Source organism: Agelaius phoeniceus, chromosome 4 (assembly GCF_051311805.1).
Source record: "Agelaius phoeniceus isolate bAgePho1 chromosome 4, bAgePho1.hap1, whole genome shotgun sequence".
NCBI lineage: Eukaryota > Metazoa > Chordata > Aves > Passeriformes > Icteridae > Agelaius > Agelaius phoeniceus.
The window spans coordinates 35,697,459-35,721,614 of record NC_135268.1 but is presented as its reverse complement, the minus strand read 5'-3'; the positions used below and the strand labels follow the sequence as shown (position 1 = coordinate 35,721,614).

The 24,156-nt window shown below is 42.0% G+C and overlaps 1 protein-coding gene and 1 long non-coding RNA gene across 2 annotated transcripts in view; one reads left to right on the top strand and one right to left on the bottom strand.

Annotated features, from left to right (window-relative positions):
• TLL1 (tolloid like 1) overlaps window positions 1-3,549 on the bottom strand; it is a 125,960-nt gene extending 122,411 nt beyond the window's left edge. The window contains exon 1 of the mRNA XM_054633207.2: window positions 2,822-3,549. Coding sequence (XP_054489182.1) covers window positions 2,822-3,083 — 262 coding nt within the window. The 5' untranslated portion in view covers window positions 3,084-3,549. The remainder of the gene's footprint in view (window positions 1-2,821) is intronic.
• On the top strand, window positions 2,948-16,518 carry LOC143693962 (uncharacterized). Its single transcript, XR_013182083.1, has 5 exons — window positions 2,948-3,063; window positions 3,879-4,763; window positions 6,154-6,255; window positions 9,240-9,328; window positions 13,480-16,518. It is a non-coding gene; the product is annotated as an uncharacterized LOC143693962 (long non-coding RNA).
• The last annotated feature ends 7,638 nt before the right edge of the window (window positions 16,519-24,156 follow it).

Sequence of the window (24,156 nt, the reverse complement as noted above, 5' to 3'; positions counted from 1 at the left end):
CAGGGAGAAAAGGACCTACCAAGAGAACATTTATTCAACAGAAATAGTTATCTATAAGGAGCTATAGAATTATAACTTCATCTAACTATGGATCTCATGCCTCATGTGCAGTGCTTTCTGTCACAAGATTGCAAACGTAGTCTATTCAGTAGAAAACTAAGCAGCAAACACCACTCACTGGAGAAAATTTGAATGCAAATAACTTCTAAAATACAGGTGAAACAATCTTGCATCTGCATATTTGGGGGTAGGTCAAATTATTCTAACATGTCTAAGATTTGCACTGGTATCACTGAAATTTTTGAACTAGGTAAAACCATAAATGGCTTAGCTTGTTTTCTAAGCTGCAGAAACTCACTTCTATCTGGTTCCTAACAGAAAACACTGACCCAGCTGACCAACCTGAACAGCTTAAAAAAAAGGCACTTTTACAGGCTCAGCTGCAGGCCCTCAAGATGCAGTAAAAGCAGGTGTTAATTATATCTACAAAGCTTGCATACCTTATCTCAGCAAGAATTCTCTTATTTTATCCTGTTTCCTTGCGCATTGAGTGACACACAAATTTGAGTGTGAACGTCTCACACCCCTGAGTGTGAAGCCTGGCTTTGTCCTTCTATAGGGCCTCACTGTGGAACCCATCCTAATGGCAGAGATCAGTAAATTTACTCCTGGGAGCCCAAAACCCACCCCAGACGATAAGAGCTGACCTAGGGAGAACACACACTTGGGCTGTGCTGCTAAAAGAGGCTGAGCACCCGCTGCTCCCAGCATCTTTGATCAGGCACTTTACAGGCTGAGGTTAATGGAGCCTTTAAGGAAGATCTAGCAGGAAAAGTAAATTGGGAAATACTCTTGGAGGATCAGTTTCATTGATATATAGAGCTTTCAATTTTTTATTAAAAAATGATGGGTACATGGTACACACCCAGTGTGCAGCATTGAGGCACATTTATTTTTATTTCTGAAGAACTACCACACACTAAGAAGCAAACAAAATAATAGTTTTTTTCACTGGATAGACATCCTCAAAGTGATAGCTTTTAAGACTAAGAGGAACTACACACAGGTAACTCTTCATACACCTACCTACCTATCTCTTGTTCCTGCAGTACCTAAGCTCCCTATACTTGTGAAGCAGCACAAGGAAGAACTTCAATAAAATGTTTCCATGGGCCAAATTTTCCAAACAAATGCTTCTTTCTCCAGGCAAAACTAAGTGATGGCAGAGAATTGGCAATGCAGATCAAATTGCATTCTCCTACTGTTGTCTTTCTCTCATGCATAACCTCAAAACACTTAGTATCATGAATTATAATTGCTAATTATTCCCACTATGAAACAAGAATCCCACAGCAAACTGAGAGTAAACAGGCATTTCTCATTATATGAAATGATGCATATGAATCTTCTTAAATAATTGCAGACCAGAAGAAAAGGTTAACAATGACCAGTTACTTATTTGTGAGTGTGAATTGAGGAAAAAATAATGTTTTGATTGCAGTTGCTTCTGTTCTTTTTGAACTTGAACATTCTTCAGTTGTAAGCAAGTCAGACCTAACAATTCACAATTAGGAACAAAATATTTTTGTGATTAGAAAAACAGAGCGTCTGCATATTTGGCATATATGTACACCACACATTCTCTTCAATAAATTAAAGAAAACCACACAGATATAGAGAACACAACCTTTGGCTGAACTAGTTTTCAGAATACAAAATAACTAATTAATGCAAAGGAGGCTGCTAGAAAACTTGAGCGCTTGTTTAACAATAGAGCTGTTGGGAATGGACAACCACTGCTGTTGAGAACACTTTGGGGAGGATAAAAAAGCATCACCGAGATGCACATGTCTACTGAAATACCAGTGAACTCGGTACCTGAGGTCAGTTCTTGTTACCGATAACTTCAATAGGTGAAGAATTGTATCTGGCATTAAAGAGGCTGCAGTCCTTAATCAGTAGGATAAACGTTCTAGAAAACCACTGTACAAAGCGAGAAGAGGCTGTACCTCAGCACAGCGTGGAAAGGGATCTGTCAGGCACCGAGCAGGCGGGAGGCACCACGGCACAGGCTGTGGCACACCGGCACGCAGCACCACCAGCCGGGTTCTGGAAGCGGGACGCGGGGGCCGAAAGCCCGGCAGACAGACAGACAGACAGACAGACAGACAGCGTCTGTCTGCCCCTGCGCAACCCTCCCGCTCGGGAGCCGCGCTTATCGCATCCACCTCCACGGGGCGGCCGGCGCCGAGGGCCCGCCCCGGCCCACGGGAAGGGGTGCCCGGCCGGGGAGGGAGCGACAGGTTGGGATGGGAGAAGGCGAGAGGGAGGCGGAGGCGGCACCCGCTCCCGCCGCGGGGGCGGGCAGGGAGGGCCCCGGGAGAAGCCGCCACCCTCCGGCGGAGCCCGGCCCGGCCGCTCCGTGTGCCCGGCCGGTGCTGCGGGGCGCAGTCCCGCCTCGACACCTTCGAGCCCCGCCGAAATGCTCTCTGCAACTTGCGCGGCTCCTCGGCCGGCACGACGCCCCCGGGGCCGCGGAGCGCTGGCGGCCGCTCCAGCCCTGCCCGCCGCCGCGCCTCTCCCAGCCCAGCCGGAGACCGTAGGGAAGTAAGTGGGAAGTCCCAGAAGAGCAGGTCCCGGGTACCTTCCCCAGGCAAGGCGGCTGGATGCAGGGCTCCGGCTGCGCTCGCCGCCGCTGCCCCGGGAAGGGAGCAGGTGAGCCCGGGACTCCCCCCACACGCACCCCGCGTAAATAAAGCCGAGACAAAGTCACCATCTGGGGAGGGGGCGGGGAGCTGCATTAGACGTGGAAGTCACTTACCAGCTTTGCAAGGATCCTTATAATCTATCGCCTCGGCTTTATCCTCTTCAGTGAAATCGTAAGTGTAGTCATAATCAAGGCCAGAGCAGGAAGAAGGCTTCCCGCAGACCGTCCACCCGGCCAGCCACAGTGCCATCCTCCAGCAAAGCATCTTCATCCTCCCTCGGGCGGAGAGGTGGCGAGCAGGGCGAGGGTGAACTAGGCGGCCGGCTCTGCTGTCCACGCCGGCTTGGGAAAGGAGGGTAAGGGATGGAGAAACCATAGGTTTTGGGGGAGGTTGGTATTTTTTTCCTTCTCCACCTGGAGGCTCTTCCAAGAGACGGTGCTCCCTAGGTAGCCCCAGTCAGACGGGTGCGACACAGAGTGAGGAGCATGAGCGTCGCTGCCCCCCCTGCCCCCTCGCCGGGGAAAAGTCGCTGGGTGTGTGGGTGGGCGCAGGGGGTGGACTCAGTCCGGGAGATCCTGTCTGTCAGGGCTTCCCCTCGCCTCTGTCAAAACCCAGCCAAACTTCCCGCGGAGGAGGCGGCGGCGGCGGCTGCTGCCCGCGTCCCGCTCCGCGCCCGGCCCGCGCCCCGCTGCGCGCCCGCCGACCGCCGCGCCGCCGACCCCGGTCCCGCTGGTGCTGCCAGAAGATGGATTCGGGCTGCACATCAGCAAACTACCTCGGGGAGAGGGGGGGAAAAGAGAAAGAAAAAAAAAAAAAAGGGAGGAAGGGAAGAAAAGGGAGCGGGGAGGAGGGAAAGGGAGGTGGGGTGCACTACAGCAAACCGCGGAGCTCTACTGATGGGAGGCAGCAGCTATGCTGGAAGGAGCGAAGTGTCAGAGTTTCGCCCCCCTCTGCACAAACACTCTAAGCTCTGTCTCTGTCCTGTCCCCCCTCCTCCGTCGCCCTTTAACTTACGAAAACCTTACAGGCAACTAACACACAGTCGTCAGCATCCTGCTTACTTATTCATACAGTCAGGGTCAGGATCCGGGCTGCTTCTGATCTGCTCCCTTGATAGTGTGTCTTATGGAAACACACGCGCATTCACTATACGCCTCTATCTCCATATAGCTTTCTCTCTAGATAAGCAGTGCATGGCATTTAAACAACAACAACAAAAGGATCGAGATCAGATAAAACAATGCATAGATCGACACCCGGCAGCCGAAAAAGCGCGAGAAAATGGGTGCTGAGGAGGACGATAAGAAGAATTAACTACAATTTAGGAGACAGGAAAATAAATCGGTGTCTGTATATTTCCCCCTCTGCTGCTGCTGCTTTGCAGTGTTAGCCCCATGAGCTGAAGGGTGGGGGTTAAGGAGCGAGGGGGAGGGGGAAAGAGAAAAGTTTAAGAGCCCACAGTTTGTTTAAAACAGAAGAAGGCATTATAAAAGGTCCACTGGTCTCCAGAAGTTCAGCCAAGCAGCTGGGAGCCGGTTCCAAAATGAAAGTAAGAACAAACAAACAAACAGCAAAAAAAAAAAAAAATCAAGGCAAACAAAAAGTAAATTTGCAGCATGCAGCAGCGCAGAGATCTTGCAGTCGGGCTTTCCTGCTCTCACGTGGATCTCCAGGAAAGTGGTGGAGGTTTATTTTCCAAGCGAAGTTTCCGCGGGAGCCACCGCCCCGCTCCGCGGTGTCCTGCCTCGCCTCGCCCGGCCCCGCCGCGCTTCAGCGCCGAGGCGCCCCGAGCTGCCGCCGGCTGCGCGGGGCCGGGTTTTGTTTTAAAGCCCGAGAAGGGATCAGCGCGCAAAGCCTCATTTCAGCCGATCAACCTGGAGAGGGAGGGGGAGGAGGGGTAGAGATACGTGCTGCTGGAATAAAATAAGATCAAGCGGGGGAAAAAAATATGTATACACGTATAGGTAGCTAGAGATCTCCCTGCCTGCCTCCTCCCCTCCCCCGAGACGGGCAGCTCCGATCCTGCAGGAACGCCTGAAACTGTTTCAGACCAAGGTGAGACTTTTCCGTAGCAAACTCTACTCCTCCTCCTTGTACGAGTTTCCATGGAAAAGGGCGGGGGGGACGACGAGGGGCGGGTAGAGGGGTGTTTCTTGTGCTCCCATTTCGCCGGGGTGTCACATTTAACACGGACTTTTGAAAGAGCTGCCGCCAAGAAGCGGCTGCGTCTTTCTCTCACGTCCAAGCCCGCGCAGGCTCTCTCTCCCCGCAGCACTTCCCGGTAGCATTCCCTCTGTGGCAGGGGTGGAAATCCGGAGCCAGTCCCTTCCCCCGGCCGTGCCAGGAGCGCAGGCAGCGCCTCTGGGCCCCGCGGGCCGCCCCAGGTGCCGGGGGACGGGGGCACCCGAAAGCACTGGACGCAAACTCCGGGTGGGCGCACTCTGCTATCGCAGCTATCGGGGGGAAGGAAGGACGGGACACAACTTCCTATCGCCGCTGTCAAGACTTGTAAAGACCCCCAAAATACGGGGGTCGGGTGGGAGCAAGGTGCAGAGCCTCCCTTCGAAGGACGAAACCTGTAGTGCCTACCCGGACACTGTGCGTCTGCCCCTGCCGTCCAGCGAATGAAGGGTTAGTGCTGCTATAGATAGGCAGTCTCGGCAGGTCACAACATTGAAACTGGAAAGGTCGGTTAAGACAGTGCTAATAGGTGTTTAACAATATTAAGAAGTCTGGCACCGAGTAGCGTCAGTGTCTTTGAAGCACCCATGTGCTTCCTTATATTTTTGGCGTGCAGGTTGTTTCTGCATTGCTCCTAACTCAGTCTTTTTGCTGCAAACTTGAAAGCCAAGGAATGCGTAGCTGCCACTGAAAAGGTGCAGCCTTCACTAGGCAATGTTTGTCCCAGCAGTTCAGTTTGCTGTGTTTCATAAAGCCCTCAAAAAGCACCACATACCAGATGAAAGAAAAGCCTGAGAAACTTGTGGCCTGCTCTTTTTCCCTCTTCCTCAATATACTTTCTATGACCAGCCATCACAGACACTTGGAACTGACTCCAAGGAAGTTATCAGAGACCCTTTCTGCCGGTCCCTCAGAGCAGTGTCAGGGCTGATGACTGCCTCTGTTTGCAGTGTCATGGTTTGGCAGGCTGTGTTTTGCTAAAGAAACCAGCCTGATCCAATCTGAAATATGGTTTCTGTTATTTTTTTATGCCTGCAAAGGAGGCAGCTTATTTTGCAGTGTTATTAATTGCATGCTCATTTGAAAAAGTGAATCCCCCTAACCTGGTTTTGTTACCTTGCTTCGTATATACACACCTTTAAAAAGTTAATTTTTTTTCCTGTGCCTTTGCACCTCCACCCCAAAAAAGGAGCAATCTCTGTCTAGCAAGCACATGTTTGTCAACAGAGCTTTAGAAACACTGGTTTTGCTGATTGCTTTACAGCCCAAGAAGAGGAATGTACAACATGCAATCCTCAGCATGCCAGTCTCCCAAGTGATGAGATTATTAGAGCCTCTGCAGCAGGAGATTAACTCTCCCAGCAAGGTAGGCACTGACGTCACCTTCAGCCTCAATCTGCCCCGACCTCAGCATCCCCAGCACCGGCAGAGCAGCACCAGGCACTCACAGCCTTGAGGACAGCTGGCCTTGCAGAGCCCTGACTAAGACAGGAAACAAACCCAGAAACGCTAGATGGGAGTCATGCAGAAATCTGGGCACATGAGTGCTGTAACAAATGTGTGTGTATGTCAGGATAAAAGCTGTTTTCTGCTTGTAACCCAGAGCAGCTACACATTAGAATTACTCTTTAAAATATGCATTGCAGCTCTGCAGAAACTATTCGACATTGCTTAGGTATTAATATTCCCATCAGTGACATTAGTAAAAAGCTTTCTTCATATTAAAATAATTTTTTTTCCTAGTAACCAAACTGTTCCACATTAAAAAAAACTTTTTTTCCCTAAGTAACCTGTTAATTATTCAACCTAACTCCTTTCAGGATGCAAATTTTTGAAACATTTTAAGTAAAAAAATATTTTTTCCTTATCACACATTCATGTCTACCATTCCAAAAAGCTCACAACTCTGATAATCCATCTGACAACACAGTCAATCAAAAATCCATCCTACAGCCGTTTCCAAAGAAACGAATACATAGCCAGGAAGACAGAATGCTTAAGCTGGAAGGAAACCAACCAAAGGAACACAACAACAGCAACAACAAAGCCATTTTCCCTTTTCTTTTAAATTTCCTGGTCTGTGGGTATAATACAGGGACAGAGATAATGGTAAATGTAGTTATGTTAAAAGTGGTGGTGGTATTTATATATATATATATATATATATTTATTTATTACTAATTTTTTCTAATCCAGAAAGCTGGAGGCTTTTCAGCTCTTCCTACACAAAAAAGAAACAACCAAAACCAAAAAAACTTTGAAAAAGGACAAGTATGTAAGACAAACACAATCACAGAACTAAAAAAAAAAAAAATACATATGAAACATCGTTGCTCACACCTCCTCCTCATTCTTTGGCTATCTGTCTGCTGCTTAGGCCTCCATCTAGTGTGGAGTTTTAGGTGGGTGGACACAATGGGCTTATTCACAAACATCAAGCTCAGCACATGCCTAAGGCTTTGAAGGCTGAAGACCGTGGTGGGTCAGCTCCTTGGGACCAGGACTCATGGGACTTCTCAGGAGGCTAAAACAGAGAAGTTCTGCAGAAGCTGGTTACCTTCCTGCCTTATCTCCTGATAAACATATTCACTCTGAGGTACCTAGAGCACTTCTGAGACAGCTGTAATTTTTGTTTACTTTCCCACTCCCCAAGTGGTCATTCTGTAGGGAAATGCTGAAGCTGAAAGCACATTGTGACAAATAAAGTATCTACAGTAACAAACATGCACGTACACAATTGTAACACTATACTGAGTGAACCACATAAACTAAAATTAAACTTTTGAAGTTAAAAATCAAGCACTCATGATCATAGCAGTGAGCTCACCAGAGAAACCATACTTCTCCCTTTCTCTCCTACATGTACTCATATATTATGAAAGTTGCTCACTGCACGTTCACATATAATTTTTTCCTACAAACCTCTGTGCTTAATTAACAAAAAGCCCTTCAATGTTATGTTTTCTGTTTTACTTTTGAAAGCATGCCCCATGCTTTATTCATTATGCATTTATTCTGATCCTGTTCTGCATACACAGTTATTAATTTCTTCATGGGCATTTTTTGGAGCTTGTTGCTACAGTATTCATGGGCTTCAAAATATTAACTCTTTTAGTTTTATAATACACCTCTCAGTTGAGGGGATATTATGACAGGATATGAATATTACTTTTGGGAAACAGTTACAGATTACCTGGTTTGATATCTTGTAGACCTGTCAGGACTTGGCACTATAGAAAAGCTTATTTCTTCAAGGCCACTGCTTTCAGTTGTAGTAATTTTAGTCAGTGACTAACTATCCCTAATCAAACTCTGGAGTTTTCAAGCATCTGAAAATGAGAAGCAAATTATCAAGAAGTATAATTTAAAAGCCTTGAACCAACTCTATCAAGGAACTCTGTGGCAGAGACAAGAGCTACGACACAAATTTCAAACTGCTCAGCTCTCTCAAGATTTTGACACCGCTTGTGTCAAATAATTTTTTTTCTTCAATGCTTCCTTCAGTTTCTAGAATAAACACAGCTAGACTCCTGCCAGCAACAGCCCCATCATTAATAATACCCACATCATTCATCCCCTGCTTTGAATCTTCTGCTCCTCAACACATTACCTGTTAGCATGAATATGTCATGCTGTGTGTGGCCCAGCATTTGAAAAGATGTTTCCCTCTTCACCACTGGATTCCATGGCAGAAGAGAGAATCTTGGGATCCCTTCCAAACTCTGGGAGAGGGTGTTTTTAAATAGCACACTCCCATCTGCTTTCTTCCCATGTCCATGCTTTGCCTTATCTTTGCTTGTTATTTCAAACCTGTCTTCATTCTCTCTTCAGTCTTGGCTGATCCCACTTTTGTTTTTCTTATCTAGTTAATGCTAGTGTTTGATTCTCATCCCAGTTCCAGCTGCCCTAGTTGCACTTTTCTTTAATCTCGTTCTGGGACTTCTTACTCTCAGATTCACCTTTAGCTATGCAGGGTTCTTTTGTTGTTGTTTTTGCTGTTGTTTTGTTTTCACTCCCTTTACCTAGTTGATCTTTCGCTTGTCTTCTCACCTGATTTAACTTTTAGTTATGTTGACATCCGCCCTCCTTGTCTATTCTTTACTCCAGGTGTGCACCACAAAGCTGCTCTTGCTCCTTGACCATATTTCCCAGTTGCAGAGGGAAAGTCCTCACACTCCAGTCCTTACATTGCTGTTGAGGCAGTTTTTTGCTTGTTTGCTACCTTCCATCCATCTCTTCACTCTGTTACTCCTCATGCACAGTTTCCTTACATGAAAAATTTTTGTCCCAAAATATGTCTGTCATTCCCACTGCTGATTTCTCCTGATCACACCCCACATTTTTTTTCAGGAGCTTTGTGCTGGCTCTACCATGCTGCAAAATCAGTTCTTCCTCCCCATCTATTCAAGTGAGACAACCTTGCCCTCCCCATTCCACAGGTATGGCTGAGGTGGATTAAGCATTTGGAATTATGGCTTCTTCTCAATTAAGTTACAGATCCAAGCAAGGCACTGCTCAAAATGATCATGTGCAGGTGGCACACTCAGGTAAGGGAGCTGTTAAAGCTGCATCTATTCAAGGCTGGCTCTGGTCATGTGTAAGTCTATACCAATGATAACAGGAAAAAAAAAGATACATCTCTTTACACAAGGATGGATATTCTCCTTCTTTTTATTCTGCTCAAGATTTTTTTACATTTCCCACAGGCTGAGCATACTGAACCCCTTCCAAAAATACTGCTGTGATTTTTTATTAGGATCAATCTCATCTATTTCCATGTTTCATTTTCAAATGAAACCTTGAAAACCTATTATTAAACCTTGATAGTTTAAGCTAACATTCTGAAAGAAAGATTGACAAAGAAATTAAAATTGAAAATCAGCTCGTAGCTGACACTAGCATGGAAAATATGCCAAATCTTCACAATTAAGCAAAGGTGTATAAGCAACTTAAAAAATATCTACCAGCAGAGATTGTCAAGAAAATTTAATATTAGATACCTAACCAGACTGTGTTTATAACATGATTTGTGTTATGTTCTCTCCACTTTTAATCCTCTAAAAGCTGCAGCAAGCAAAACCACATTGAGAACATATACTGATGTTAAAACAAGTAATCAAGCAACAACAACAAAACCACTGGTGCACTACTTAAATTAGAAACTGTTCTGTGTTTACTCAGCATCCCTGATCCTCATCAAGCAATAAATCAATTTGCAGTAGCTGTGGACAGCTTTTTAAACACAGGGCCAGAAGAGCTTAACTGTTAAAGCAATGTTCAAAGCTAGGAGGTTAGTATAAGAGGTCATATTAAATATTCACTTGTCTGAAAACAGCTGCATCCAAGTATTAGGAGGCATCCTGACCTTCTCTTAATTAAAAAAACAAAGTCTATGAGTTTTGAGCTTAGCAGAGCTTAGCTTGCAGTTCTTCAGAAGATAGATAGAGGTTGCTAGATGAAAAACTGGCATCTAAATGTTTGCTAACTTGATTTTGTTTGGTTTACTTTATTGTCTAACATAAAATAAACAAACAAACAAAAACCAAACAAAAAAACCCAACACCCCACCCCCAAAAAACCAACACCTCCCAACTCCCCGAAAACAATAGCTAAAAGCTGTTTGGTTTGAAGTTTGCAGTTTATGTTTACAAGTTGATAAATCATTGAGGATCCAATTCTCAGCTTTGTAAGATGCTGCTCCTTGTCAAAGTTGACAGCAAATTTGCGTTTGATTTGTATGAGAGCTGATCAGGGTCACTTATCAGTCATCACTTTAGACACTGGTAACTGGTGAACATAGTTTCTTTGGCAATTCTATGATAATAGTGTAATAAGATATAAAAATGATAGTACTACTCCCAGACCTGTTCTTCTATGAACAAATATTGCTGTTAGACTCAGAAGTGACATTTGTTATTAGACTGACTAGGTGTACAGGGTTAATCTTACCCTCCAGTATTCAGCACACTGTCACATAGCTGGGAGTCAGTGGATGATTTTTGACAGAAGAAAGCCTCTAATGAGCCTGATCTTGAGTGACTGTTGAGCATTTTGATCTTCCATTCATTTCTGGAAGACAAAGCAGCTCAGCACCTTGACAAACAGGAGTCACTGTTTTGAGCCATGAGCCACTCAGATGAAAAACCTCTGCTTTAGTTTGCATTGTAATTTAGCATTCATAACACCTCTGGCACTTATGGCAGAAAACATGTAACAGTGACACTGGAGGTAAGGAATCCAAGCAAACAGAGGAACCTTGTCCTAATTGGGTGTCTATGTAAACACAAGTATTCCTCTAACTCTGGCTCACTGAAGATAAATAAGGTCTATCACCAGCACCCGGGAAGAAGAATGGCAATTGTCGTACAGGAAGCAGCATGAAACTATGGTACAAGCTCTATCAATGACAGAAATATTGTCCTGTAGTTATCAGCATTGTTTTAGCTGTGGTAATACTTACAAAAGTTCTCTAAACAGCAGAGAACTTTTACCGTTTTCAACAATGTCTAACACATATTTCTCATTAATACAATTAGTAAAATACCCAGTGAATTTTATGGTGCAGCTATCAAAAAAACCACCACCTTATATACCTAAGGTGTCTTACTTGGCACGTCTTTCTTATCTTCAGTATCATAAGATCATAAATGTGCATGGCAAAACTAATTTAATTGCATCCACATTACCCAGCCCTCTCCAAAATTATTTGCACTCTCCTTATAGTCAATTCTTCTTTACTACAATAGAACATTTTCCAGCAAGAGATTCTTTTGAAAGAAGGCACTGATGCACCATGCAGCAATAATTAATAACCTCTGTCTGGAGAATTCAAGGATTATATTGTATTCTAAAGCTGAATGCTCTTTCACTCACTAAGGTGATAGTTTTGTGCAGGCACAACCAATATTTGCTGTAAACAATACATATTTCACAGTAATTACACACATATATATGGAATACACATATGTTTTACAGTTTGCGTTTAACTTGCAGCCATTTTAGTACAATTTTCCTTCAGCATGATTACAGTACTAAGCTCCTGCAATTCATTTTTTCCCCTCCCCACCTCAAAGCTATATAATTTGCAATAGTAGAGATGTCACAGATGACTGACTAGACATAGCTATTGTCAGTTGGGGGCACATATCAGTGAATACGCAATATAAAGCGCCCAAACTAAACTCTGAGACCAAAGCACTTCCAAAATTAATTCCAGAATCTGGAACCAGCATTTACATAAAATTTTTATCTTTCCAAGAAAAGGTCTCAGGCACCACTTGTGCATGCACAGTTCTGTGTTGCACTTAATAGAATCCATTCTCACTGAAAAAGCAGTGAGGATTTTCTGAAGAGTCGGATTTATTATACATTCTCCAGACATCTAAGTTTGTGTTTCCAATGTGCTGACAGGAATGCCCTTGTCAAATTAGTCACTGAAGCCCTTACTTTATGAGTACAGGCTTAAAACATTGAACACATGAACAACTCAGAATCTTTGAGTACGAAGCATAAGAATCGTACATTTGTATTCCTGTTTATTATTATGTAGAACTGCACAACAGGTAAGATTTATTTTTTAAGTATGTGTGTGCATGTGCATTTTCTTTGTTAAAGAATTGCACTTACCATATAAAAACTGCAGTTAATTTCCAACATCTAAAAAGCTCCCTACCTTCATACACCATGGCCAAATTTGTATTTGCATGGATCCTCTTTTTCAGTGGGGGACATGAGTAGCAGTTTGCAGGACAGACATTGCAGATAAACTTTGCACAAAATGTTAGCAGTGGAAACAGTCAGAAATATTCTTGGTTTAAGACTAACCTACATTAAAGCAAGAGATCATGACTTCTAAATGATTCAAGCAGCCTTCATTTTGTGGGAAACTCTCCTACTACTACTTTTCCTCCTTCTTAAACCTGTTTTCTTCTCTCTGTATTATGTTCCTGTAACCTGTCACAAATATGCTGAAACCCATTACTTTATCACTCAGCTCTCTACAGAAATTGATACTGTCAGTTCATTTTTTGTCTTTATAAGTAATTATTTCTTTGGTGTCAAATGTCAAACAATTGAATATAGTTTTTTATATTTGCATATTTCATTTGATTTTAATACAGCCGTTTGATGTATTTGCAACAAGTTCTCTACTCCTGTCCAAGTTCCATTCACTTTTATGAACAGATCAGTTTGCCAAATGTCTCCATCAGTAAATATGGATCTTTGGTTATTATCACTTGTTACATTTCTTTCTGTAACTTCCATCATCAGTGTCACCACAGGAACAGAATATCTGTTTGTTGAGGAAATAAAGATATTGGAACGTGTCTGAGGCTTGGTTTAAAAAGCAGTAGCAAACTAGACAAGAAAGTTCAGTTTCTCTTCTGAAACCAAATATGTGATTATATTTTAGTATCAGAGCATTAACAAGGAATCATTTTGAAGTAGCCTATGCTAGTTCTTCAGAGAGTGCACACATAATTGAATTAATCAGGTAGCTAGCCAGAGAAGTGATAAAACGCCACAAGCAAGGATTCTGTGTGAAAGAGATTGGTACTTATAAATAACATTTCTTATTCATTTTCAACAGTGAGCATAATACAGAAAACACTCCCTGACCAAGTCTGCTGTCAATGTCCAGGTTAAGGTCTGCAACAGAAATCATCTCACCTGTCCCAGCGATAGGCCTTTTTTACAGATTACCCACCACCTGCAGTTAATAGTGAGTGGATGGCTCATCTTCCCAGACCCAGCCCTCGTGCTCCAGCAAAGCTCGGTTTTAGCCAGCAGCCAGGAGCACCCGCAGAGAGGGCAGCGCACGGCCCCGACACCGTCCCCACGCTTGCGCGTGTTCTCCCAAGAATCGCGCCCACTTTGGAAGCGATGGCATTGGAGGTGAGGTGCCCACGTGTGGTGGCATCCCTGCCCTCCGAGCAGGCGGTGATTTTTTGGCATCCTGCGACCCCTAGTGAGAGCCGGGGCCGCCCCTGCCCCCGCCCCGGGCCGGCGGGCTCCCGCCAGGCACCGGCGATTTCCAGGTCGCGGGCAAAACATCTCCCGTGGGATTTCCGCTTCCCCCGTTAACTGACTGAAAGCTGCTATAAAAACATCATAACGCCTTGCCTTTGCTTGCTGCGAAACAATGCGCTGATTGTGTGGCAACTTCACAAAAAGCTGCTGGAAGCTCTCAAGGCAGTGGAGGGAGAGGCGAGAGACGGGACTCATCTTCTACATACCACCCCAGGAAAGAAAGAAAGACAGACAGAAGGAAAACTGCCGGCTCCACTTCTACTTAATTATCCGCCTGTAAGGCCTAAGCCTTTGCAAATAGCAACCATCAGTAGGGAAATGTGTTTGTTTGCCCACTGGTGCTAGGAAAACACTGGTGAGAAGTCAGTCTCACAGCCTGCAAATTTGCAAGCTAAGCTTTACGCTGTTGTCATCATGCTCAGATCCCCCAGAACAATGGAATTTAAAACAATGATTGGTTCTGTTCTAAACACATACATGAATTAAAAGCTGAAAATGTAAACATGCACTTATTGAAGAGGAAAGGGCATTTCTTAACTTGGTTCAGTTCCTTCAGCTGAAATCAAGTTGGTATACGTGCATCAGAATGTGCTTGAATATACAGACAATGGTAAATATCAAACTGTGTTCTGTACAGAGACATACTGTAGGGCCACAGCTACAGTAGGAAAGGGGAGAGTCTGCTGTTTTAATGCCTACAAATTAACAAATAAAACATGCCTAATGCTAAAAATAAACATGCCAGAACTTTAATAGTGTGATTATCCAATAGAAATTATAATACACATAATATCACTTTTTCAGTGGGAAGATGTTGACTATCTTACTGGAGAAGCACTGTTATCTGTCAGATTAAAAGATTCCAGGGTATGAAATGCACCTGGTTTTCAAAGACACACATTAATCTCTTGTGAGATATTCATTCATTTCTAAAGAAGCAGTAGAGGCCTAGAATAAGGGGGGTTTATTCAGTGTTTTACATCAAAATAATCATGGCTTGCCTTTGATGAATAGAATTGTCTTCTGATGCGTAGCTTTCTAAAACCCACTAAGCTCAAATTCAAGCCTTCTGGTCAGTCTTCCCAGAAGTTTTCATCTGCTTACAACCAAAACTAAAAGTTAAATATCTTCAGGAGTTCAGATTTAAAAGCCTACATTGAACTCACTCAAACGATTTTCTTTTAGAGTTGAATTTTTCACAGAGGTTTGCCTAATGGGAGCATGGATAATATGAATGTTAGACAAGCCTACAAGTACCATCTCCTATTTTTCCAAAGTTTCTTTTACATGGTTTAGTGCCTCCTATCCATTGCTTACTTTGCTAAATCATCACTTTAAGCAACATACTGTCAAACCTGTATATTGCCTCTGAGAAAATGACTAGTGTGGAGAATTCATTGTTAGTTATACTTCTTTTATGTATTTAAAACACCTATATATTATATACTTCAAAGGAGAGAAAGGAGTTCACCTTTCTGCAGCAGTGTGGTGAATATCACAGCTTGCATAACCCATAATAGTACATCAGAGTGAAGAAATAGTCAGTAAAAGAGCCGTGTCCCTTCTACAAAATCTCTCCTCAATCTGCTGGGTTAATTTTTCTTTAACTTTGCCCCACATATGGGCAACCTACTACACAGGAGTTTTTGTAGAAGTGTTTGGATGAGCAGAGAGGCTGCAAACCCTCTAAATAGCAATATAATCCTGCTGTGTCACACTGAGAGAGGGGAGGGAAAGCAGTCTATCAGGAGCAGTAAACCTGAGTCTGTCCAGCAATGTACGTCAGGCTGGTGGCTTGGTTCAAGGCTATTGGGTCCTTCACTGCTGAACAAATCAATTTCTTTAAAAATATTTTTATGCAACTGGAAGTGTACATTACTGAAAGTAAATGATATAATTTTTAAAGCATATAGTTTACGTTCAGATTTGTGTATCTTTTTTACTGAAGACTGATCTAAGCAGAAAATAAAGATCTAACTTTTTCAGAAAAGCTATAAAAGCTTTCTGTAAGTAATTTGTTCTTTAACCAAATAATTCGGGAAATTCTTACAAAAAATGCAAATTGTAAGTTGATATTTACATACATTCTCTGTAGGTGTCAGCATTGCTTTATATTGTTATAGAGAACTGTATTTTTTTTCTTCTCAGAGAAAGAAGACATGAAGACTTGTCATTTTCCACATGAAAGACAACTTTTGCACTGCCATTTTTTCTACCACCTAAGTCAGACTGAAAGATTCACTACCAAAATAAATGTACAGCAAAACCCTACATTGCTTTCCTATACACCATTGAAGTTTTAAAACTTTTCTATTGTAGTTATTTTTCAAATAAATATCAACTGTGTAGATGCAAACATAAAGTTCATATAAGCTTTGCAAATGTTTCTCAAATGTTGCAAGGAGCAACAATTCAGTTAAATAAATGCTAAATAAATTGTTAGTCTTCCTTCTTTACACAGGCAGTAAGCTGGATCCAAAAAAGTTCTTTTGATTTTCTAGTGAAATTCTCAGAAGGCCACTATAGGGCAAAATTTATTTAATATTTTCATTCATAAACTCATCATACAAAAGAAAATCTACTGCTGAGATCTGCTGATAATACATTATTGAGATGAATTATCCACGCAGAAGAGAATTGTACTACCATACTAGAAGTGAATGACCTTGGAAGCCAAAGTAATAGTAATTGGATGAAAATGAATTGTATGAAGTACAAGGTCATAAATAAAGCATAACAACAAGCATTGTTTCTGGGATCTCAGGCATAAAGAGTGATTGAAGAATGATATTAATGAAATAGTCAAACAAAATTATTATCAACCTCCTATACCCATGAAAGAGAAACACAATCCAAACATCTATGAGGCAAGATATTTTCAATTAAAAAAAAGAAACATCAATGACATTATTACAAGCTCAATGAACATTACTTGAAATGGTGCATATATTCCATTCTTTTCATTAAAGGAATGGAGAGCCTTTTTTCAGGAGACTATAAAGAGAGCACTTCAAAATCATTTGAAAGGATATTTTAGGTTCCTATAAGAGTAGTGGGAAACGAATTACTAGATAAGAAAAAAAACACATAAAAAAAAATCTACAAACTGCTTAAGAATGACATTAAATCTGGTAAAGAGAGTCTGACACCACTGCCCAAAAGGAATAATAATGGAAGAAATCCCATCTACTTTTCAAAGAGAGTTCAAAAGAGAACATATGATCTGTCTGCTTGGTCTAAGAATGTGATGGACTCTGTGTCCCAGGGAAGCCTGAGTAGCCCAATATTTCATTTGCATTACAGGTTTGAACCTGCTGCTGTACCTTTATCTATTGATAAAGTCAAGTATTACTTGCAGCCGTTGACTGTGGGCAGTCTCAGCTGGCCTAAGTGAAGTGGAACAGATGAGAGTTTGTGGGGTTTTTTGCAGTGGTAATCTCAGAATCTATTTAGACTGGATTTATCCTTCTTCACTACAAGTGAAAAGCACCTTGATTAGATGCTGCTTGATTCTCAGCACTGGCTGGCTCACAACCAATATTTTTGAGTTAGGGAATTTAATTTACATGAGGATTTCACATTGGGCATTTACTTAAGTGCAAGTTTTACCTATATGTTTCCATAACACACATCCTTTAGAAAACATTGCTTCTAAAGATTTGTTTACATACAAATTTTTTGTCTTCTCTGGCCCCCTCCCACCATGTCTCTAATAAATTTGTCCATAAAACTGTAGAGCTACACTGACTTATTTTTAGGTCATCTCAAAAGTACTTAGAAGCTCCTATTAATGGCACAGTAGAATGCTGAGTTCTCTATAACTCTGGCTGCAGAATCTTGTCTCTATCACAGATTTGCCCTTGGGCTGCAGAGTAAACAAAGAGAGTATTTATAGCCCTTCTCATACAAAGAGATTTGATCATTCAGAAAGAAGGCAGTGAATTGCACAGAACTTTCTATATCCCCAGGCTAAGTACTAATATTAGTGTTAAGGAAAAGCTGATGTCACCTGATCTGTCACAGTATCTGCATTTGTACATCTCTGGATAACAATGGGACAAAAAGGTTAATTATTATTTTTGAATTAATTTATTTCAACACAGTCCCATTGTCATGACAGATTTAGAAATACTGGCCTCCACCTGAATTACATCAGATTGCTATAGTTGATACAGGATATAGGAAAAATCAAAGTAACACTTCTCAGAGTTCATCCAAAGAAAGTTTTAAGGAAACAGATGGCTGTGACCATTTGGAAATGGCCCGCAGCTATTACTCTTTATAAGAGAATCTAGAGATGTGGCAGAAATGCCCCCCCCCCCCATTTTTTTTTCCAGGCTGTAATTTGATTCTAACAAAAGATTCAGAAGACTATTGGAAGATGCACAGCTTTTTGTACATAATCAGGAAATCAACAGAATAAGCTCGATGACTTAACTGGCGTTCTCTAAGTCATTCTCTACCCTCTAAATCCAATATGCTTGTTTTGGAGAAGTTTGATTTAAGCTACATCTTACAATGTGGCACCCAGCAGAGCTTTGCTTTGTTGAGAATACCCTTGGCTGGAAGCCTCACTTACTCAGCTGGATTGAGTCCTCTGTGGCTCAGGCTGCTTGTGCTGCAGTGTCAGAAATATTGCTCTGTCCCTCTGTGCTGAGTACACACACTGCCATGCTCACTATCACAGCCACATCCTCCTCAACCCTGGGATATTCTCATAAAGCTCAGTCTTCATTATCCCCAACAAAGGCTGATTGCTGTAATTAAAAACCTAAGTAAAAACATCCGATGCAAGTTTATGATTTTGCCTAGCTTCTATGATGAATAACTACTTTAGAAGCAAGATAACCTTTTATGACTTTCAAATATATTAGAATCCAGGAGAGCCATCAGATTGATCTCACTTTTTGTTACCTTTTCCTTTATTGTTTGCTGTCAATCCAAAATCCAAATTCTTACTAAAAGTTTTTTTAAAGAATTTAAACATTCAAATCCTTAAAACAAACTGCTAAAAATGCAGAGTTATAAAAAATTGGATAAATGCTCAATGCAAGGAAATATTTTTAGATTCCTAATGTATTGCCATTTACATTACGTTTTGTCATGCAATAGGTGAAGAGATAGTGGGAATATTTGCTAAGTATTTAATCACTTAGAAAATAAGAATAAACATTTTGGCAATCTCCCATTGATTTTCCACTCTAAAACAATAAAGTGATTTTCAGTGGAGTGACTTCAAAGCACGAGGACTGGAAACCAATAATATCTTAGAAAGGTGGGAATCCCCTTATGAGCTATGACAAAGAGACCCTGTTTGTATTGCTGAAAGGGACAGAGTTTGACGATGTCAGAGATAAGGAGAAAAACATTTTTTTCATCTTATGATACTATGATTTGAAGAAAAATCATATTCACATTTTAGTAATAATTCATCTGAGCAGACTGGAGCCCGCAGTGCAGCTTTTAAGTGCAGTGTGGATCCTACTCTTCATTGATTAAAACCTTCCTAAGTAAAACCTAGTTACACAGGAACAGAGGCCAACTGGATTACATCTACTTTGTTCTAGAATGAGGAAAAATTAATTCTGACTGCATCATTGTAGCATTGGCTAAATTGATGTCTAAAAGCTGGTGTTGAAATGGAAAGGGTAATCACAGTGAGGTACATGGAGAACAGACCAGATGCAAATTGAATTCTTGAAAGCTGATACACCAGTTTCATTTTGGTTGTGATTTTAAAAGAATCCCTTACAATGAAAAGAAACTAGATTATTTCAAAACATTGTAAAAGAAAGAAAATTCCTCACAGTGAGTTTGAAGCTACTCTAGTAGGATATAGATCTGAGTATCAAAGATAAATGCACATTGTCATAATAAATTAGGAAACCTGTAATTAATATGTTTGGTAGTTTGCACTACTATTTCATATCCACATATACCAAAGACTGACTTACTCCTAGTTACTTTTTCTAGTTTTCTATTTAACAGCTGACTAAATGTTAGATATATATATATACAGATAACTATTATTAATACTTCAAATAGCTATAATGAGTGTAGAATATGGTGTAATGAAGGCACAAGATACATTTATACGACTCCCTTGCAAAACAACTTGTAATGTGATAGCACATTACATTTTCCCCGAAGTGCAAGAATAATAGTAATCGCAGGATTCAACACTTTTTTTCATATTGGTAGTACAGAATGTGGACCCATGCCCTCAGATTTCTCAGGAAATTAGGTGTTTTGCTTTTCCTCTCCCAAAACAGTACCTCACAGGATCTTTTTAGCAAAGACAGTGACAGAAACTCATTCTCCAGGGCAACACACAGTTTCCTCAGCTACAAGACTGTCCTTTCTTTTCTTGACATCCCAACTCATTCGAAACACATATCCCAACTTCCTCAACAAAACTGAGATGAGTCTTGCAAACAACAGACTCTTTCACTGTGTTGTGCTGATTCATTCCAAGCACTGTTCATCCTGCACACTGAATGAGGCATTCCTGTGGGAAAACAAAGGATGAGATCATGTAATTAAAGACTATCTCATAATGTACACAGGGATTGAACTATAATGGCCTCAACAGTCTTAATTCTATTTCTTAACTCTTGAGTGATTAAGAGGTTTTTGTTTTCTAAATCAATAGTTATGAGTGAAGACATTTTAAAATAACCAAAACTTCCAAATAAAAAAAATAGCCACATGGAACCATACCAACTACTGCTTTATGGTATGCAAGGAGAATTATCAGTGGATCCAACTGGAGTGGAAAACAACAACACTGCTCCTTTTGTTGAACATTCTATTCTCAATTTGCCTATCCATTAATGTTAATACGTTTTCATATAACATAAATGTTATGTTATATGAACAGAGATGTTCCAATTTTAATGTAATTCTGGCAGATTAAATTATTTTCAAATGCTGATTCCCACCAGGTCACAGGCTTGCTCACTCCAGAGGGGTGCCGATGAATCTCTTCATATTCCCCAGGCCTACGTGACAAACACAGAGGTCCTACAGACCTTGTTCTCTGTCATTTCTCTTCGGTGTGCTGTGTCAAGTTGGTCATTCCATTCTGAAGGAAATCTATCTTTTTGTAGAAATTCTAATTTAAAGGCATTAAGTTTCTGAATCTCTCCTAAAATGGATGTCATTCTCTCCTCTCAGCGCAAGTCTCCTACATGTATAGCTCATCTGGAAGCTAGAAGCCTGAAACTCAGCCATTCATTTTTTTTTGACCATTCCTGAGAGCTGGATCTTCTGCAAGACCTTACAGCCATCCCACAGCAAAAGATTATTTTGAAAAAACATCCCTCCTCCCTGAAATTCTAGATCTGGAAAGCACTTTGTTTTGAAGCTGCAGAGAAGCAGATTTCAGACACTCAGGCCTCACGTTTTCTGTCTGAGCACAGCAGTGCTTGGTGTGCCAGGCAGCAGCACAGGCAGGGCTGCTCTGCAGGAGCAGGGGCCCAGGGCAAGCCCAGCCCAGGCCTGGCAGAGCCCCACAGCACACCAACACCATGGGCAGAAGAGGCACTGGACACGGAGCCCATGCAGGCACTCCAGCAGGGAGCAGATGGAAGCAAGGCTTGAGTTAAGGCTGCAGCAGGAAACAGAGGGGATAGAGCTAAGCAACAAGCTACCTGCAATGCAAGGTCAAGGTCCAGTCAGGCAAGCAGAGGTGGACAGACAGACGCATAGACCCAGCACAGCTCTGGAAGGGGCTGGAGTCTCAGGTCTGAGCTTTATGGAGCCCCATAGTCTGTAGGCAGAGGGGGTGTGGGTGGGGGTCCCAGGTGAGCGTGCTCAGGGACCCTAATGCCTATTAGTGCACTCAGGGCACGAGGAATGTTATGGTCTGTGCTGGGGTTTAAACTAGGAAAAGAAGGGCCTTCAGAGCCTCAGCATGTTCAATAGTTTGCAGGCTCCAGAGGAGGGTGTGAGCTTCTGTGAATAATTCCCATTTGTTCTTTATTTTCCCCCATATTCATTTGGGGCTTTGTGGCTAATATCACTTGTTTAAAGGATTTATTCTTCCTCTCTTTCTTTAGTTATATTTTGACTTATATTGGCTTCATTTGTTTGAAGCCATATCCTTCCTTTCTCTGTTCTTTTTGTCTCCTTTGTTCGTATTGTATGTTTGTTGAAACGTAAACTTCTGGGGACTGCAGTACTGAACAAGTTCCTCAATTCTGGTTGAACTCATTAATGTTGGGAACAAGAGTCAATGGAGCAAAAAGTCTCTAAAACCTTTTGTTCCTCACTCCTGGAGTTTTTTCCATCACATATGCTTGGAGCTCCACTTCCAAGAACTATTTCGAAGTTTTCTAGGATGAAGAACAAGTGGTGAGTAGCACAGCAACACAATAAAGCAGCGTGGCACTGATGGTAAAAAAATGTTCAATAATCACTTGAACCTTAGGGCATATTAGGGAGCTGTTTCATGAGTTTTGCCAGAGCAAAACTTTTTTAAGATTTTTTTTTTTAACATTTCACACCAGAAAGCACCATCCTATACTGGATAATTTCTGACACATGAGGTAGCAGGTCATAGTTTCAGTTGTGTTCTGTTTCCTTTCCCCTGTTTAGGAACCAAAAACTGTTGGCAGAGCAGACAGGAAACTCTCAGTGTGGAAGAACTTCACTGGGCTTATTGATGCCATGCAACACTGGACTTCAGATGCACCGAGCATTCAGAGCAGTACAGATACATTGTGAGAATCTGTTACACCAAAAAAATCTATGTTTTCCTGTGACAACAAGAAATTTCACCCAGCAACACAGCTGACACACATCATCTCAGAGTAATGGGTGTAGCACTGGGGTACTCTGCTGACTTCACCCCTGCTGTTACTCACTGATCTGTCCCTGTGCAGTCGGATGCAGACTGTCCTGAGCTAGTTCACTCCTCACTCTCTGACCAAGCACTGCGCAAGATTTTATTGTCCCAAAATTCTTCAGAGATTCAGAAGCTGACCTTCTCAACCTCTCTATGAAGCACATCCAAGCAGGATTTACAAGCTTAGACACGGTTCCCTGCTAACATGGTCTGAATGCTTCACAGACCACGGAGTGAACAAAGTGGTGTCATGACTTATGTGCTTGTACTTGGACAGCTATCCAAGTGCAAGAAAATCCAACCTTAATTCAGATGTTAAAGCAAGCTGTTAGAGATGTAGGATTTGACTGCTTACATAAAATAAATTATGCTGGTTAGATAAGTATGCTTATCATAGCGTTTTTACATATCTTCGTTATCCCAGTGGACTGTTTCCAATCTAGTGACATATATTTTCACTGAAGCCCAAGATACAGAGCAAAGCACTCTGGGCTTTCTAAGTGAGAAGATGATCAAAATTCATAAATATGCATTTAGTAATTCATTTGGCCAGTGCTAAACTGAACTCTTTATACAGACTTCTCAAAAACATTCAGCATGTGAGGTGAGTTCATTAATGTGGTGTACCAGATGTGGAGCAGCGAAGATTTGGCCTAGAGCAAGAATGATGAGCTTCATCACTGCTGGTTTTGCTAAAAGATTCTACTGATGATACAAAGTAGGACTAAAATGCCTGAAGAACTGCTGTTTTTCTGGTCCTCTTTCTGGTGCAGAGGCTGTTCTTGGGAGAATTTTGATGTAACCGAACTATAATTCTAGTTAGAAAACACTCACACAAACTCAAATTAAATACAACATTGAAACTGTTCAAACAGTTAATTATGCATAAAGCAGAGAACATATTTTAGTGATGTATAAATCAGAATAAAATGGGGTGGAGGGCTTGGAAGAAAGTAAAATTCCCTTGTTAGTGGCAATTCCAGAGGAGGGCCATGAATACGACCAGAGGACTGCAGCACATACCTCTCCTGTGAAGAAAAGCTGAGAGGGATAGAGTTGCTTATCCTGGAGAAGAACAGGTTCATGGAGATTTTGTGACAGATGGTGACTTTTACCAGGGCCTGCAGTGACAACACAAGGGGCAAGAGTTTTAAGCTGAAGGAAGATATATTTAGATCAGTTATAAGCCTGACATTTTTTACAGTGGAGATGGTGAAGAGCTGGAACAGGTTGCCCAAAGAAGTTCTGGATGCCCCACTCCCAGAAGTGTCCAAGGCCAGGTTGGGTGGGGTTTTGAGTAACCTGGGATAGTGGAAGGTGTTCCAGTCCATGGCAGGGGGCATTGAATTGAAATAATCTTTAAGGGCCCTTCCTACCCCAACCATTCTG